The sequence below is a fragment of the Equus quagga genome, chromosome 5 (genome assembly GCF_021613505.1).
Source record: "Equus quagga isolate Etosha38 chromosome 5, UCLA_HA_Equagga_1.0, whole genome shotgun sequence".
In the NCBI taxonomy this organism is placed as follows: Eukaryota; Metazoa; Chordata; class Mammalia; order Perissodactyla; family Equidae; genus Equus; species Equus quagga.
The window spans coordinates 48,549,572-48,566,882 of record NC_060271.1 but is presented as its reverse complement, the minus strand read 5'-3'; the positions used below and the strand labels follow the sequence as shown (position 1 = coordinate 48,566,882).

Genomic DNA, 17,311 nt, shown 5'->3' with positions numbered 1-17,311 from the left:
ACGAAATGTAACATGTAAAGCACAGTGGGGGCAGATGCCGGGTCCGGGCATGGATGTGGGGGTCTTGAGAAGGCTCAGCGATGCTGCTGGGGAGGACGGAGGGCCTGGGCAGAGCTGTGCTCCAGCCCCGTTTGTCCCCACCCTGCCCCCTGGCCCCCATTCACCTGCCTACCTCCGGGCCACTGGGTCTGGTTGCTGGGAGACGGTTGCCGAGTCACCACTGTGGTTTCCCCGGCCCAGGACTTGAACCACCTTGTCAGCAGGTAGGCGGGACGGGGGGCCACCAGCAGGGGTCCTGGCCGGGCGTGAGGGCTGGGCCCGCAGTCCTGTGCCCTCCCCCTGGCCACCAGGGACCCTGTGGGTCCTCTTGGGACTCTGCCCAGGAGCAGACAAGGAGGGAGACCAGGGAGGGGAGGGCAGAGGCGGGGCGGACTGGCTGGGCCGAGCCCCCTCCGCAGAGGGTGCACGGCCCCAGGGCCACCGCGTGAGGGGCACGGACTGCCGGGCAGGGAAGGGCATGCCTCCTGGGGTGGTGGCTCCTCAGGACGGGCTCCTGTGCCCAGGACCACGTCTGTCTCCCAGAATCAAACTCCGGAAGGGCGGCCCCCTGAAATCCGTGGGACCCATGACCCCCGAGGCAGCCCGCCCCTGCCAGGAGGCGCCAGCTCGTCCAAACATGTCAGCACCTCCCTGGCGCTCGCGTCAACAGATGTGAATCTGCAGCAGACGCCTGGTCGGCCACTCACTGTCTCGCTTTCTCGGACGTTTTCCTCAGGTTCACGAGAGTCTCCAGCTCCACACACCGGGCTACTGTTTCCTGCCAGTCTCTTTACCTGACCAGGTAAAAGCGGATTTCAAATGTCCTGTGAAGTCGAGTCCTCCCTCGACTGCCCTGGTGCCACTGTGTCCTGCAGTCCTGATAGGGCGTTCAGCTGCGCTCACCCCGCGGCTCACCCCGTAAATGACAATGACGCCCCCAGAACACCTGTAAGGGGGGGTCTGTTCCTGTGTCTAGAATCTCGTCCTTGAGAGACGGAGGAGGGTGGAGCCGGGAGCTCCGACCCGCAGCCACGCCCGCCCAGTGGCTCCAGCCAGCCCTGTGCGCCTGGGTCCCGTTTTAAAAAATCTTCGCTAATTTGAATGAGGGGAAATGATAACTCGTGGCTTGTTTAATTCTTTGTGAAAGTAGTGAGTACGGAGAGTCAGAAAAAGCAAATCAAGGTGCAAGGCTGGTCATGGGGACCAGCCTCCCCACCAAGGCCACCTCACCAGCTCCTCCAGCTGCTGCTGCACTTGCCTTCGTGTCTCCAGTCCCCTTTGCGAAGTTACCCCCTGTGGAGGTAACTCCACTCTGGACCGTGGAGGGTGGGGCTTGCAGCCACAATGAGCATGCATCCTGTGGGTGAACTCCCTCAGGCTGCTGTTACTCCCAGCCAGCTTTGCAGGCAGACAAACTGAGGCACAGAGAGATTAGGCAGACTGTGGGGCTCACAGTGGATCCGCTGTGACCAGCCCAGCTCCCTGCCCAGGAATTCCCAAGGGACATCTGAAGACCTTGTCTCCTGCCCACTGGGCGCCTCCCCAGGATGTGACTTCAACCCCTTTTTCTTCATGCTTTCATTTTTGTGCTCTCCTTTCTGGGCAATTTCCTGGCCTTGAACTTCGACCCTTGTGTTGCATTTTTAACTTCCATGAGCTCTTGCGTATTCTCTGTTCCTTTGTTCTAACAGCGTCCAGCCCTTTTCTGGGGTGAGGACTCTCCTACGCCCCCAGCACCTTCTGGGGTGGTTTCCTCTGGCTTCCATGTCACCCCTGTCTCCCCCTTGTCTCCCTCTGCATGTCTGTGCATGTGTCTGAGTGTGTCTGTGTGTGCGCATGACTGAATGTGTCTGTGCATGTCTGTGCATGTGTGTGACTGAGGGTGTGTCAGCGTGTGTGTATGACTGAGTGTGTATCTTTGTGTGTGCATGACCAAGTATGTGTCTGTGTAAGTATGTGTGGGTCTGTGTGCATCTGTGTGTGCGCCAAGCTCTCACTCACACCTGGGGGGCCTCCCTCAGATTCCTGTCGACCTGCCTGGGGGCCACTCACCTAAGGGTGCTGTGGGAAGGTGCTGAATGTCAGCATGTTGGGGGATCCCACATCCCCAGCAAGACTCCCTGGACCTGCCACAGGTGCTGGGCACCAAGGGGGAAGGAGCTGGGGCCTCCTAGGCAACATGGAGAGTTGCCCACGTGCACACACATCCTCACTCACACACATGTATGCACACACGCTCACACACCCTCCCTGTTCTCAGCAGGCTCTCCCCGCACCCTGGCCGCACCCTGGCCACCTGCTCCGCTCCCACAGCCATGCTGATGGCTATTCACACTTTCTTCCTCTTCTGTCCTGAGGATCGGCCAGCATTTCTGCGTGACCAGCTGGTTTGTTTGCAGGAACCCCTTCTCTGTCCTGCCAACTCCTCCGTGTGCTTGCTTTTACACTGAAGCTTTTTGAATCCTTCAGAAAGTCATCTCCCAAGCAGCCTCAAAACTGGGAAAGACCCATCAAGGAATTGCTAAAATTCCCAGAAATGTTCCCAACTTGGCTACATGGGAAAAGGTGCTCAAAAGGAGGCGTCCTCATGTGGGCAGGGCCAGGCAGCAGTGAGGACGCTGCTGGACACCTCGCTGCCCAGCCGCGCCTCAGACACAGGGCCACCCTCGGCTCCAGGGAGGCACCTGCGGGGCCAGGGTGCCCCTCCCAACCCCCAGGCCTGACGGTGGCCCTCCTTACAGCCAGCACCGAGGCCAAACACGGCAGCACCAGGAAGACGGTCCCTGCAGGGAAGGCCGCACCCGGGACAGATACAATGCAGAGATGGCCCTGCCCCTGCGGGGTGCCAGGCCCCACGGTCACCACAGAGACAGCAGCCAGCCACAAGCAGAAACCCAAGTCCAGGACCACCGGAGGCACCCCTCCCCAGGCAGTGTGGGCCTGACCGTGTGCCCAGTCCAAGGGCTAGGACCACGGGCTGCCCGAAGGTCTCGCAGGGGGGTGGGGGCGGCGTCTTCCCAGAGGGGCCCCCGCCTTGGTGCCCCCATGCCTATGGGCCGAAGCCACACTCACTTCATCCACCGCCGGAGACGGCCCACCCGGACCCAGATCAGTGCGAAGAGAGGCAAGCGGTCAAGGATTACAGGGCTCCGGTGGAGCTGTCTGCGGGCGCCAGGTGAATGCAACCCTGGGACCAGCTCGACCCCCTAGGCCAGGGCCTTCCCAGGCCAGGCGCCCCATCTCAGGCAAGGCGTTCTCATGGGGACACCACACATGGCCCTGCCCTGGGAGAGGGGCCAGCATGAGGCCATGCGCTGGGCATGGGGTCTGGGCGAGCTGAGCAGAGCAGGGGACAGCAGAGTCGGGGTCTGAACAGGCACAGAGAGGGGACACCACTGCTCTCCACGGTCTGGGGGGGTCACCCGATGGGCAGCCACAGCAGGCATGTTCCTGCCTGCCCCGGAACCCAGCCCCTGCCCAGGGCAGGCCCGGCCCTATCACCCCTGCCTGACAGGGGTCACCCATGACGTCATGATGGACATTGTGACCCCCACCCTCCTGGGCACATCCCTGCACCACGTCTGCCCCCAGGTCCAGCTACACATCCTAGCCCCTGCCTTGCACAGAGCCCCTGCCCTGTTGGTAGGGAGGGGCCCTCCCGGCTCCAAGGCCGGCCCTGGGTGGTGGGGACTGTCCCCTCTCTCCTAGGAGGTGTAAGAGGCCCAGATCCACTGGTCAGGGCTGAGCCGGGGCTGAGATGGGCTGAGACAGGCTGGGGGGCTGCCGGAAATGACTGGGCTGGGTTCAGGCCAGATTCTGAGTGGGCACCTCCCCTAGCCACCCCCTGACTCCACCCCGTTCCCAGGCTGGACCCATGAAAGATCGATGGGGAGCAGCCAGGAGGAGGGGCTCCTGTGTCAGCTAAGCCGACTGAACCAAGATGCAGGTGGGCTCTGAGGCAGGTATCCTGAGGGGGCAGGAGAGGCTCCAGGCAGGCCAGAGCCTCTGACCAAGCACCTGCCCCCAGACCTAGATGCCACTGACACTACCAGGCCCCGGGCTGTACTCCTGGAGAAGCACCTGCTAGAGGGAGAGAAACGGCCGCCCAGCCCTGGTCAGGGCCCCTTCTTCTACATCGGGGGCACTAATGGGGCCTCAATGTGAGTGGGGGCCTCGAGGCGGACCCAGTGGCGCTGCCCCCAGGGCCCAGCCCAGCCTCGGTTCTGCTGCCCTGGCCCCACGTCCCCTCCCTTAGGTCGCCCCCTCCCCTGGGGTGACAGGCTGCCCTACCCTGCAGAATCAGCTCCTACTGCAAGAGCAAGGGCTGGCAGCGCACCCAGGACAGCAGGCGGGAGGACTACAAGCTGAAGTGGTGTGAGGTCAAGAGCCGGGACACTTACTGCTCCTTCCGGGAAGGTAGCCAGGAGGCAGGGCTGGGACCTCGTCCTGTGGCCTGTGAGGGCTCCTATGGCAGTCACCCACATGCTGCCCGGGGCTCTGTTGTGCCAGGCGAGCAGCTGCTGTACCAGCTGCCCAACAACAGACTCCTCACCACCAAGATCGGGCTGCTCAGCGCCCTGAGGGAATACTCGCGGGTCCTGAGCAAGACCAATGCAGTGCTGTGCACCCAGGCCAGGTAAGCCCACCCTGGCACCTGCCATCAACCCGCCACACACCCATCTGTTCTTTAAAGCAGTAGACCCCATCCACGCACCCGGTCCCACAGACCCACTCATCTGACATGTCAATCAGTTGCTGGTCTTGACCACCCTCCATGGAATCCATCCACTCACCATTCTGTCCACTCACTTACATCCATCCACCCACCCATCTTCCCACTGACCCATCCAGGCACTCACCAACCTGTTTCCACCCCCAAACACCTGCCCCTATTCCATCCACCTGCCCCATGGACCACTCAGCCACAGACCACCAACTGGTGTCCCTCATTTAGTCATTCATTGCCCCCACACCCACTGCCGTCCATCCACCCATACCTGTTCCCACAGCTCCTTCTCCACTCACTGTCCATCTACTACCCTTCACCCACCACCACATGGCCATGCCGAGGCCCTCAATGACCTCATCTCTCTGCTTATCTGCCCGCCCACTTACTCATCCATTCATTTGCCCAACCATTTCCACATCTCCCCACCCATCCAACCAACCACCCACCATCTGCCTCCCCCACTCACCCTCACCAGGCAGGCAGCCTACTCACTACCTGGTCATCCACGACACCATCTTTGCATCTACATGTCCAGCCGCCCACCTGCACCCTACCCATTTCTGTCAGCAACTCTGATCTGTTTCCCCCAGGCATATCCATCTATCTATCCACCAGACCGCCTGCCCATCCCTCCACCTACTTCCATCCAAAATCCATTTATCTAACCACCCACCACACACTCACCTATCTGCCTCAAAGCCCCTGTTCCCCTACCTCTCCAGACCCCCACCCATCCCTTCTCCACACACTACTGAGTGGTCACTCAGGCCAGGCCCTGTGTCCCCTGGGGTACAGATCTGGAAAGGATGCAGCACCTGCCCTGGAGGAGCCCACGTGGACCAGCCCAGGATGCCTTGGGCCACAGAGGTAGATGCACTCAGCCCAGCTGGGAGGGGCTGCTCTGCCCTCAACTGAAGGATGGCCTGGTGGTAGATGACAGGGGTTAAAGGCATCCCAAGCCAGGGGAAGAGGTTTGGACTAGCCCAGGGCGCTGACCATGCCGACCACTTGTTGCATGCCGGGCACTGTCCTGGCCTGGGGACACAGCTCTGACTAACTGCTCACAAATGCCTGAGACGGTACAGGGAGGGAGGGGGGAGGGGCCAGGAAGTGGGCGAGGCGCCTGCAGCCTGCAGAGGAGCCAGGTGTGCAAGGAGCCAGAAGAGAGTGCTCCTGGCCAGAGAACAGAAGAAGGTGGGCAGACTCTGCAGAGGGAACAGCAGGGGCCAAAGGCTGCCGGTGGCTGGAGCCCACCACATTCCCCCTCCAGCCGCCCAGGTCAGACCCCTGGAATGGCAGGCCAAGTCTGGGGTGGGGGAACAGCCCTCCCTGTCCTCCCCACCTCCCTGCTCCCCCAGGGTCCTGAAAATGGAAGAATTTTTCCCAGAGACCTACCGTCTGGACATCAGGGACGAGAGAAAGGCTTTCTTCACTCTCTTTGATGGTGAGAGGCCGCTGGACGCCAGGCTCGCTCCGGGAAGATGGGTTCAGGGCTGAACTAAGGTGGGGGTGTGATTAGACCAGGTCAGGGCCGGGAGAGGTCGAGGTGGTCAGCGAGAGGAAGGGTGGAGCCAGGGTGGGCGAGGTCAGGGCTGGGGCGGAGGCGGGAGGGTCACCGCCGGGCCTGAGCGGAGGCCGGAGCCTGGTAGGGGCGGGGCCACGGCTGGGCGTGGTCCGGACAGTGCCTGCGGTGGGCGGGGCTATGCGGGCGTGGGCGGGGCCTGGAGGGGCGTGGGCGGGCCAGCGAGTGGGCGTGGTCTCGCCTGGGGGCGCGGTCAGGGCCACAGCGAGGCGGGGCGGGGCGGGGCGGGGCGGCCCGGGCCTCAGGGGGCTCTTTTCTCAGACACCCAGATGTGGATCTGCAAGCCCACCGCCTCCAACCAGGGCAAAGGCATCTTTCTGCTGAGGAACCAGGAGGAAGTCGCCGCCCTCCAGGCCAAGACCCAGAGCATGGAGGACGACCCCATCTATGACAAGATGTCGTTTAGGGTTCCCCAGGCGCGCATCGTGCAGAGGTGTGGGTGTGGGCACCATGAGGGGCGTCGGTCCAGGTGGTGCCGACCCTGGCCCCCCCTGGTGCCTGTGGCGATCGCAGGGCCCTCAGAGGAGTCCTTGGCCGTGGAAGCCTGTGGTGCCCCCCCGCAGGGCTCCTGTGTGGCCAGCAGAGGTGGGGTGTTATATCCGGTCAGTGTCGCAGAGGAGATCCCCTCACAGAGGTTTCTGGACACGGAGTGGGGCAGGGAGGGCTTGGCCAGTTTGTCCCCAACCTGGGCCTTGCTCCCCTCTGTCCTGCAGGAAGCCCAGCCAGGGCCAATCTCCCTATAGCCAGCCTCTCCCCTCTCCGCGCCCAGTGTGGACGCCACTCCTGCCACAGCTGCTGTCTGCTGCCCCTCCCCGCCCTCCCTGTCTTCCTCCCAAGCTGCTACTCCCAGCCTCTGGGTCTTCAGACCTGCAGCTTCCTCCACCTGGGATGTCCCCTACCTGCCTCTCCAAAGCTACCCGCTGTTTAAGGCCCAATGTCAGCCCTCCCTCCTCCTCCAGGCAGTCCCTCTTGCCTGCAGGGGCCCAACCCTCCAGGCTCCTGGTGAGAGCTGCACCCTGGGGTGCCCCAGATGCATGCAGTAGGCTGAGATCTAGGGGCCAGGCCCTTCTTCTCAATTCCCTGACCTGTTTAGGTTCAGAAATGTCCCCTTACCAATGGATGTACCCAGAGGAGGGAGCCCACAGGTCACGCCCAGGACAAGTGGCGGAGCGCTGGGGAACCGGCCCAGGCCCCACTGAGGGCGAGGGGACACAGGCCAGGCAGGCCATGTGCTCAGCACCCATGTGCCCCCAGGTACATCCAGAACCCGCTGCTGCTGGACGGGAAGAAGTTTGACGTGCGCTCCTACCTGCTCATAGCCTGCACCACGCCATACATGGTCTTCTTCGGCCATGGCTACGCTCGCCTCACCCTCAGCCTTTATGACCCCCACGCCAGTGACCTCGGTGGCCACTTGACCAACCAGGTAAGGGCACCCCAGAGGAAAGGGCCCTCCCTGCAGCCTTGGACAAGATCTTTGCCCAGCAATGCAGAGGAGATGCCTGCTGTGGCTCAGACAGGGCCGTGGCCCAGCCTCGGAAGTGACCCAGGCCAGAGGTGGCCCAGTCTTGGAGGTGTTCCAGGCACCACGGTGGCCCAGGCCTAGAAGTGACCCAGGTCAAAGGTGGCCCAGTCTTGGAGGTGGTCCAGGTCCAGAGGTGGCCTGGGATGCTCCTGCCTGCAGTCAGCATGGTCTCTCGCCTTTGGCCACAGAGGGCTTCCTGTTGAGATGACAGAGTGCTGCACGCTGACCTCCAGGCTGGCTCCCTCTGGAGGTGGTGAGGCTTGGGTAGGAGTAGGAGCCAGAGGGCAAGGGGCCTCTGTGAGGACCTCAGTGGAGAGATCCTGTGGGCGGATGTCTCTGTGGAAGGTCCCTAATGGGAGAAGTCTAGGCAGGGCCCCCCATGAGGATCTGTGGGGGTCTCAGTGGAAGAAGGTGTTGTGGGAGGGTCTTGGCAGGCGGGCCCACTGCAGGGTGTGCTGGGGGAGTGGGCCTCTGTGGGATGTCTGGGTAGCTGAGTAGGTGAGGCTCCCTTTAGGGCCCCTCAGTGGGGCAGGACCTCTGAGTGTCCTGGGGCAGTGACCTCCAGGCACCACACTGTCCCCCAGTTCATGCAGAAGAAGAGCCCCCTCTATGTGATGCTCAAGGAAGACACGGTGTGGAGCATGGACCACCTCAACCGGTACATCAACGACAAGTTCAGGAAGACCAAGGGCCTCCCCAGAGACTGGGTCTTTACCACCTTCACGGTCCGTGTGCGCCTCACCCATCGCAGCTGGGGGGGCAAGGGTCAGGACCCCTTAGGGTATGTGGGGGGCCAGGGTAGTGTTTCCGCCTGTACTGGGCTGGGCACGTGGCATGTCAGGCGTCCTTGGGGGGTGCATCTGTATGGGAGAGCATGTCTGTCTGCGTGTGTAACTGCAGGCTGTGGCTGCTGGCTGCTGTGAGATGTCTCATTTCTCTCCCTCTCCCTCTGTCAGCTGCAATAATTCACAAACATAAACTTCACCATTTTAAAGTGTACAGTACAGTGGATTTTAGTTGATTCAGAGAGTTGTGCAATAATTCAGAACATTTTCATCTCCACAAAAAGAAACTCTGTGCCCATTAGTCATCTCTCCCCATTTCCACTCCCCCAGCTTCTGGCCACCACTGATCTACTTTCTGTTCCTATTCTGGATATAAATGGAAGCTACCACCATGTGGCCTTTCCTGGCTTCCTTCACTGAGCATCATGTGTTCAAGACCCATCCACATTGTGGCATGTGTTGGTACTTCATTCCTTTTTACGGCTGAGTAATATTCTGGTGTGTGGATCCACCACAACCTGTTTGGATGAACATCTGTCAGTTGATAGACGTTTGGGTTATTTCCACCTTTTGTCTATTATGAATAATGCTGTATGAATATTCAAGTACAAGATTTTTCATGAACATATATTTGCAGTTCTCTTGGATACATACCTAGGAATGGAGTTGCGGGGTCACACGGTAACTCTTATGTTCAACTTTTGGAGGAACTGCCAAGCTATTTCCACAGTAGCTGCATTTCACATTCCCACTTCTCCAAATCCTTGCCAACATTTGTTATTTTTCTTTTTTGTGTGATGTCTCATTGTGAGTTTAATTTACATTTCCCTAATGGTAATGACATTGAGCATCTTTTCATGTGTTTATTGGCATCTGTGTATCTTCTTTAGAAAAATGTCTGTTCAGATGCTTTGTCCATTCTTCCTTGGTGGCTGTAAGAGCTGTTTATATATTCTGGATGCTAGATGCTTAGCAGATATGTGATTTGCAAATATTTTCTCCTGTTCTGAGAGCTGTCTTTTCACCTTCTTGATAGTGTCCTTTTTTGCAAAAAAGTTTTAGAGTTTGATGAAGACCAATTTATCTCTTTTTTCTTTGGTTATTCATGCTTTTGATGGCATATCTAAGAATCCATTGCCAAATCCAAGATTGTAGAGATTTATACCTATGTTTTCTTCTAAAAGTTTTATAGTTTTAGCTCTTACATTTAGTTCACTGACCCATTTTGAGTTAATTTTTGGATATGGCATGTGGGAAGAGTCCAACTTCACTTTTTTGCATGTGGATGTCCATTTGTCCCAGTGCCATTTGTCACAAAGACTGTTCTTGACACATTGTTGAAAATCGATTGACCAAATGTATACAGGTTTACTTCTGGATTCTCAGTTCTATGCCACTGGTGCTTATGTCTGTCCTTAAGACAGCACCACACTGTTTTGATTGCCATAGCTTTGTTCTATTAATGTGCTGTATTACGTTGACTTATTTTCATGTGTTGAACCACTCTTGCATTTCTGGGGTAAATCCCACTCAGATGTGTTATATTATCCTTGAATACACTGCTGGATTTGGTTTGCTAGTACTCCATTGAGTACGTTTGCGTGTACACTCATAAGCACTATTGGTCCACTGCATTCTTTTCTTGTGTGTTTGTCTACTTTGGGACATATTCCCTCCTCTTCTATTTTTGAGAGTTTGTAAAGGATTCATGTTAATTCTTTAAATGTCTGGAAGAATTTACCAGTGAGGCCGTCTTGCCTGGACTTTTCTTTATGGGAAGGTTTATTATTATTATTAATTATTACTAACTCTACCTTTGCTTGTCACAGGTTATTCAGATTTTCTGTTTCTTCTTGGGTCGGACTTAACAGTTTGCCTTTCTAGGAATTTGTCCATTTCTTCTAAGTTGTCTAATTTGTTTGGAATACAATTGTTCATAGTCTTCTATGAACAATTATAATCCTTTTTAGAGTCATTTTCATCTCTGTGTAAAGTCTTTCTTTCTTGATTTTAGTAATTTGGGTCTTCTCTCCTTTTTTCTTGGTCAATCCAGCTAAGGGTCTGTCAGTTTTGTTGATCTTTTCAATGAACTAGTTTGGTTTCATTGATTTTCTCTATTGCTTTCTATTTCTAATCCATTTATCTCCACTCTCATCTTATGATTTCCTTACTTCTGCTTGCTTAGGGTTTAGTTTTCTCTTCCTTTTCTAGTTTCTCAAGGTTGAGGTTTAGGTTATTGATTTGAGATCTTCTTGTTTAATGTAGGTGTTTACAGCCATAAATTTCCCTCTGAGCACTGCTTTCACTAGATCCCATAAGATCTGTGTGTTCTGTTTTTGTTTCATTTTTTGCTTAAGAGTGTTAATTTCCACATATTTGTGAATTTTTTGATTTTCTATCTCATTGATTTCTAACTTCATTCCATTGTGATCAGAGAACATACTTTGTATGATGGCAACCCTTTAAAAATTACTGGAACTTGTTTTATGTCCTAACACACGTCTATCCTAGAGAATGTTCCGTGGGCAACTTCTGCTGGGTGGCGTGCTCTGTAGATGTCAGGTCTAGTTGGTTTTCAGGGTTGTTCGAGTCTTCTGTTTACTTGTTGATCTTCTGTCTATATGTTCTATCCATCGCTGAAACTGGAGTATTGAAGTCTCCCACCATTTTTTTTTTTTTGAGGGAGATTAGCCCTGAGCTAACTACTGCCAATCCTCCTCTTTTTGCTGAGGAAGACTGGCCCTGAGCTAACATCTGTGCCCATCGTCCTCTACTTTATATGTGGGATGCCTACCACAGCATGGCTTGACAATCGGTGCCATGTCCACACCTGGGATCCCAACTGGCGAACCCCAGGCCGCCAAGAAGCGGAACGTGCGCACTTAACCACTGCGCCACTGGGCCAGCCCCTCCTACTATTATTATTGAATTGTCTATTTCTCCCATAAATTCTGTCAGTTTTTCCTTCATGTATTTTGAGGTTCTGTTACTAGGTGCATGTATGTTTATAATTATTACATCTTCTTGATTTATCATTATAAAATGTCCCTTTTTTCCCATAATGTCCTCAATTTTTGTCTCAAAAATCTATTTTCTCTGATATTAATATAGCCATTCCAGCTCTCTCTCTCTCTTTTTTTTTTTTTTTTTTTGAGGAAGATTAGCCCTGAGCTAACTACTGCCAATCCTCCTCTTTTTGCTGAGGAAGCCTGGCCCTGAGCTAACATCTGTGCCCATCCTCCTCTACTTTATATGTGGGATGCCTACCACAGCATGGCTTGACAATCAGTGCCATGTCCACACCTGGGATCCCAACTGGCGAACCCCGGGCCACCAAAGCGGAATGTGCACGATTAACCGCTGTGCCACCAGGCTGGCCCCCCAGCTCTCTTTTGGTTTCTGTTTGCATGATAGATCTTTTCCCATCCTTTTACTTTCAACCTCTCTGTGTCTTTGAATCTAAAGTGAGTCTACAGACAGCATATCAAGGGTTTTTTAATGCATTCTGCCAAGCTCTGTCTTTTAATTGGAAAATTTAATCTATTTACATTTGATATAATTACTGATAAGGTAGGATTTACACCTTCTATTTTGCTGTTTTCTTTCTATATGTCTGATGTCTTTTTTTGTTTCTCAGTTCCTCCATTACTGCTTCCTTTTGTGTTAAATGGATATTTTCGTGTGTACTATTTCTAGTTTCATTTCTTTTACTACATATTTTTGAGTTATTTTCGTTGTTGCCCTAGGAATTACCATTAGTATCTTAACTTATAACAATTTAGTTTGTATTAATATCAAGTTAATTTCAATAGTATTTAAAAAACGTCCTTTCTCTATGGCTCCATCTCTCCCTTTATGCTGTTATTGTCACAAATATACATTGTGGGTCCATCAGCATAGATTTATAGTTATTGTTTTATGAAGCTGTCTTTTAAATCAGAATAAAAAAGCAATTAACAAAAACTACATGTATACTGTCTTTTATATTTAACTACATGATTACCTTTACAGGTGCTATTTCTTCACATGAATTCAAGTTATCGTCTAGGGTCCTTTCACTTCAGCCTGAAAAAAAGGCAATGCTACTATTGATAACCTCTGGTTTTTGTTTTTGTTTTTTTAACGAGAATGTCTTAATTTCTCCTTCATTTTTGAAGGATGGTTTTGCTGGATATAGAATTCTTGGTTGACGGTTTTTTCTTTCAGCATTTTGAACATGTCATCCCACTACCTTCTGGACACCATGGTTTCTGATGAGAAATACGCTGTTAATCTGATTGAGGATCCCTTATGATGAGTCACTTCTCTGCTGATTTCAACATTCTCTTTGTCTTTATCTTTTGAAAGTTTGCTTGTGATGTGGGGATCTCTGAGTTTATCCTACTTGGAGCTCACTGACCTTCTGGGATGGGTAGGTTGTTTTTCATCAAACTTGAAAAACATGAAGTTTCCTGTTATTATCTCTTAAAATATTCTTCCTGTCTCTTTCTCTCCTTTCCTTCTGGGACTCCCGCTGTGCATGCTGGTCTGCTTGATGGCATCCCACAGGTCTCTGTAGCTTTGTTTATCTTTTTTCATTGTTTTTTCTTTCTGTTCCTCAGACTGGATCATCTCAGTTGATGTATTTTCAGACAGCTCAGTAAATTAAGCCCCTCCAGTAAATGTTTTATTTCAGTTATTATACTCTTCAACTCCAGAATTTCTATTTGGTTCCCTTTTATAATTTCTATCTCTTCACTGACATTCTCTATTTGGTAAAACATTGTTCCCACATTTTCCTTTAGTTCTTTTCATGGGAGGTCTTCCAGGGAGCACCCAGACAGACCACAGCACATAACCAGCTTTCCCTGCATGTCAGGTCCCTTCTGCTCTCAGCACTGAGAACACGAGCTCTGTCCTACGCCAGCACTCAGCTGGGGCAAAACTGACCAGGCAAGTTAAAATGCTGCAAAGCTCGCTGTTCTTACCCAGATTCAAGGCTTGTCTTGCATAAGCACTGTTCAGGTTGCTCCAAGCCTTTGGCTAGTTTCCAGAGTTCTGAAAAAGTTGATTCTGACAACTTTTGCCATTCACATGGTTGCTTTTACAAAGCAGCTTCTCTGTGGATGTCCTTCCTCTGCCATTTTGCTGATGTTCTCCTTGTCTCTTCAAACTCACTCCATGAGCCTTCTTCTCCCTGATGTGTCACTGAAATGCTCATTGAGGTCATCACTGACCTCCGTGTTGCCAAACCTGTGGTCAGTCCCCGCCTTCTTCTTCCCTGACCTGTCGGCCACTTTGGACACAGCTGCTCGCCCCGTGGTGCTCTTTCTCCATGGCCTCCAGGACTCTCCCGCTCCACCTCAGCCCTCTATGCTGGCCCCTTGTCTGCTCTCGGGGGCCCAGGGCTCAGCCCAATGTACTGCTCTTTATCTGTACCCATTGGTGACGAAAGTCTCGTGGCTTTAAATTCCATCTATGTCCTTAAGACTCCACATTAAACACCCAGCCTTGACCTCTCTCGCGAACTTGAGCCTTATGTCCCATGGCCTACCAGCACCCCATCTGCAAGCTCACAGACATCTCCGACTCCATGGTCCTCCTCCCCTTCTTAGCTGATGGGGGCTCCATCCACAGTCTCAAACCAAACACCTAAGGATAACCCGTCATTCCTCTTTTCACAGCTCACAGTCCTTTCATCAACCAACCGGGTCAGCCCTACCTCACAATGTATCCAGAATCCATCCCACCACCTCTACCCACCCGAGCCACCACCATTTCTCTCCTGGATTACTTCAATGACTTCCTCCTGACCCCTCAGACTCTCTCAGCATAGCCCCCAGAGGACCCTACCATGGCTCTGGTCAGATACACTCCTCCTATGCTCCACCCTCCAACAGCTTTGCTTTCGGGGTCAAAGGCAAGGTCCCTCCCATGCCCCTGCGATGGGACTGGTGCCACTCTGGTCTCAAGACCCTCTGCCCCCATGGCTTGCTCCAGCCACTGTGGCCTCTGTTCCTCCAGCACCTCGGGCTGCTCCCACCACAGCTGCTGCTCACGCCCATCCACAGCTCCTCCTTTCAGTGTTCAGTCTTCACTCATGATCTCCTCAGTGAGGCCCGTCCAGACCAGGCTCCTTTTCACAGCAGCCACCCCAGAACCCACCCCCAGCACTGCTTCACCTTCTCCGTCAGCAGTTATTGCTTAGTATGCTGTGCAGAGTGTATCGTGAGGTACTATCACATTTGCTGTCTCTCTCCTGCCATGAGTGACGTAGCCATTCCTCCTAAGTTCTCTTCACTCTTGTAACCCAGTACCTACCATGTAGTAGGAGCTCCACGTTTGTTGAATGAGTACGAGAGTGAATGAGTTTCTGGCTGTGACCCTGTGACTCTGAGAGTGCAAAAGTGTGGGCAGGGGTGGCTGTGCAAGTAAGGGCCCAGGGGGCAGCGCAGGTGAGGGCCCAGGTGGGAGTGCAGTTGAGGGCATGGAGGTAGGTAGGGGGGAGCAGGCGAGGGGTGTGGCTGTTGCTGTTCAGGCCAGGGAGGTACAATCAGGGTCCACAGGTGACTTCCAGTCACCCCTCCCTGCCCCACCCACAGAAGCGGATGCAGCAGATCATGGCCCACTGCTTCCTGGCCGTCAAATCCAAGCTCCAGTGCAAGCTGGGCTACTTTGACCTCATCGGCTGTGACTTCTTGATCGATGAGAACTTCAAGGTACTACTGAGGCGTCCCAGGGCAGGTGGGGCCTGGTATGCAGGTTCAAGAAGGCAGGGCTGTCTGTGCACCCTCTGACCACCAGGCAGCCCTCTGGGGTGGACGCTGCAGCCAGAGTGCTCCCCCTGCCTCAGGCCCTGAGGGTGGTGTGTCCATAAGTCTGCACTCCTTCAGCTGGGGCAGCCCCAAGCCAGATCCTCGGACCCTTAGACTCAGCCCCTTGGGTAAATAGGGGGAGTGAGGCCAGAGAAAAGGAGCCCCCTGCCCAGGGTCACCTGGCTTAATGGGGACCAGGGCCTCAACGTCCTGCTGGCCAAGTGGTGGGTGGGGAGGGATGCTGACCAGTGTTGGGCCCAGGTGTGGCTGCTGGAGATGAACTCCAACCCTGCCCTGCACACCAACTGTGAAGTCCTGAAGGAGGTGATTCCAGGCGTGGTCATGGAGACCCTGGGTGAGGCCCTTGGGCAGCCCCCAGACCTCGCAATCTGCCCTCCCACCGCCTGCCTAGTCTTGGATGCTCCATCCCACCCTCTCCCCAAGTTCAGACGCCCACAAACCTAGCTTTCCACCACCCCGAGGGCCTGTGTGGCAACCCCACCCTCTGCTGATGCCCCGCAGAAAAGAGGCGACCCTACCGGACCTCCCCCCTCAGGTGGGGCTGTCCACACCTCACCCCACCTGGGTCCCACCCCTCACCACTCCCTCGCCTCCTCCTCTGCCCCCAGAACCTCACCCCAGTCCCCAAAGGTGATGCGGGGGAGGCTGGGTCCCTGTCCCTCCTGTCCCCCCAGCCCATGTCCCCCACTGCCCCTCCCCGCCTCCGCCCAGACCTGGCGCTTGAGACCTTCCAGAAGAGTTTGTGCAGCCAGAAGATGCTGCCCCTGCTGTCGCAGCGCCGCTTCGTGCTCCTACACAACGGCGAGGTGGACCCGGGGCCGCGCCCGGGGGGCTCCCGCATTGGCCCCCGCCCGCCTGCCGCAACCCGGTCGGCCTCGGAGCCCGGGTCCCCCGCGCCCCCCGCGCCCCCGCTGCGCGCAGACAGACCGGGCGCGCGCAGGCCCGCGTCCCCGTGGGGTCCCGACGGCGCCCAGGCCCGGGAGCCCTCCCCCCGGCCGGCCGAGGAGCGGCGCAAGAACGCGAGCCACCGGGGCTCGTAGCGGGCGGCCACCAGCGCCCTCTCTGGACCTATAAATGCTACTTTGTTACAAACGCGACCTTTGTGGAGGTTCAGGTGGCTCGCCTCCCGGGGACGCACCAGGCACCCCAAGACGCCCCCTGGGGGCTTCCCTGGACCCGGACACCTGTCCCTCTGTGCCGCCAGCCCCTACTCCACTGCTGAGACCTGACCTTGGGGAGAAGACAGGGGTCGAGGGATGGGGGGTGGTTCTGCCCTGCAGGAAGGGGAGATGAGCTCCCAGAGTCCCCTACTCTGTTGACCAGGGGCTGCCTCCACCTGGGAAGCCCCCCAGATCCTGGGCGCCCACACGTCACCCTGTGTCCCTCATCACCAAGGACCCTCCTGCAGCCCTACAACCCACGCGACGCCTACGTCCTGACTCTCTGAAAGGTGTCCAGTGTCTCTCAGAAAGGGTCCAGATCCCCATGGACCCCTATGGATCTCCAAAGGAGGGCTCCCTTGAGCCCAAGAGCATTCCTCAGAGCACAAGGACCCCCTGCTCTCCACTGCTTCCGATGGCCCCTGATGTTTCCACAGGCAGGGCGCTGCAGAGGCCATGGGTGAGGGTCATATATCATGAAGGGCATGTGGAGCCAGCACTGGCCCACCCTCACCAGGGCCTGTGTGGCCTGGGCGTCCCCGCTTCCTGTGGGCCCAGCCCCCAGGTTAGGGGAGATTCAGGGCCTCTGATGTGTCCCAGCCCCCAGCCACCAAGTGTCCAGGACCAGCCACATCTCTCTCCACCCCTGCCCCCCAGCCACCCACCCAACCCCAGT

At 55.3% G+C, this 17,311-nt stretch overlaps 1 protein-coding gene across 1 annotated transcript; it reads left to right on the top strand.

Moving 5' to 3' along the window:
- Nucleotides 1-280: 280 nt before the first annotated feature.
- Nucleotides 281-17,311, top strand: TTLL10 (tubulin tyrosine ligase like 10). The gene is made up of 15 exons (XM_046662493.1): nucleotides 281-678; nucleotides 776-841; nucleotides 2,781-3,214; nucleotides 3,905-3,985; nucleotides 4,067-4,199; nucleotides 4,337-4,455; nucleotides 4,549-4,675; nucleotides 5,564-5,635; nucleotides 6,127-6,212; nucleotides 6,612-6,783; nucleotides 7,605-7,776; nucleotides 8,460-8,600; nucleotides 15,242-15,358; nucleotides 15,716-15,809; nucleotides 16,187-17,311. Exons 1-15 carry the CDS (start codon nucleotides 518-520, stop codon nucleotides 16,513-16,515), a joined length of 2,304 nt encoding a protein of 767 aa, XP_046518449.1. The 5' UTR covers nucleotides 281-517; the 3' UTR covers nucleotides 16,516-17,311.

What these genes read in the sequence shown, in the direction of transcription:
- TTLL10 (XM_046662493.1), top strand. Translation starts at nt 518, where the DNA reads ATGCCTCCTGGGGTGGTGGCTCCTCAGGACGGGCTCCTGTGCCCAGGA. An exon ending in GCGCCAGCTCGTCCAAACAT is followed by an intron (nt 679 to 775) that starts GTCAGCACCTCC and finishes CGTTTTCCTCAG; the next exon opens with GTTCACGAGAGTCTCCAGCT. An exon ending in GGCACTAATGGGGCCTCAAT is followed by an intron (nt 4,200 to 4,336) that starts GTGAGTGGGGGC and finishes CCTACCCTGCAG; the next exon opens with AATCAGCTCCTACTGCAAGA.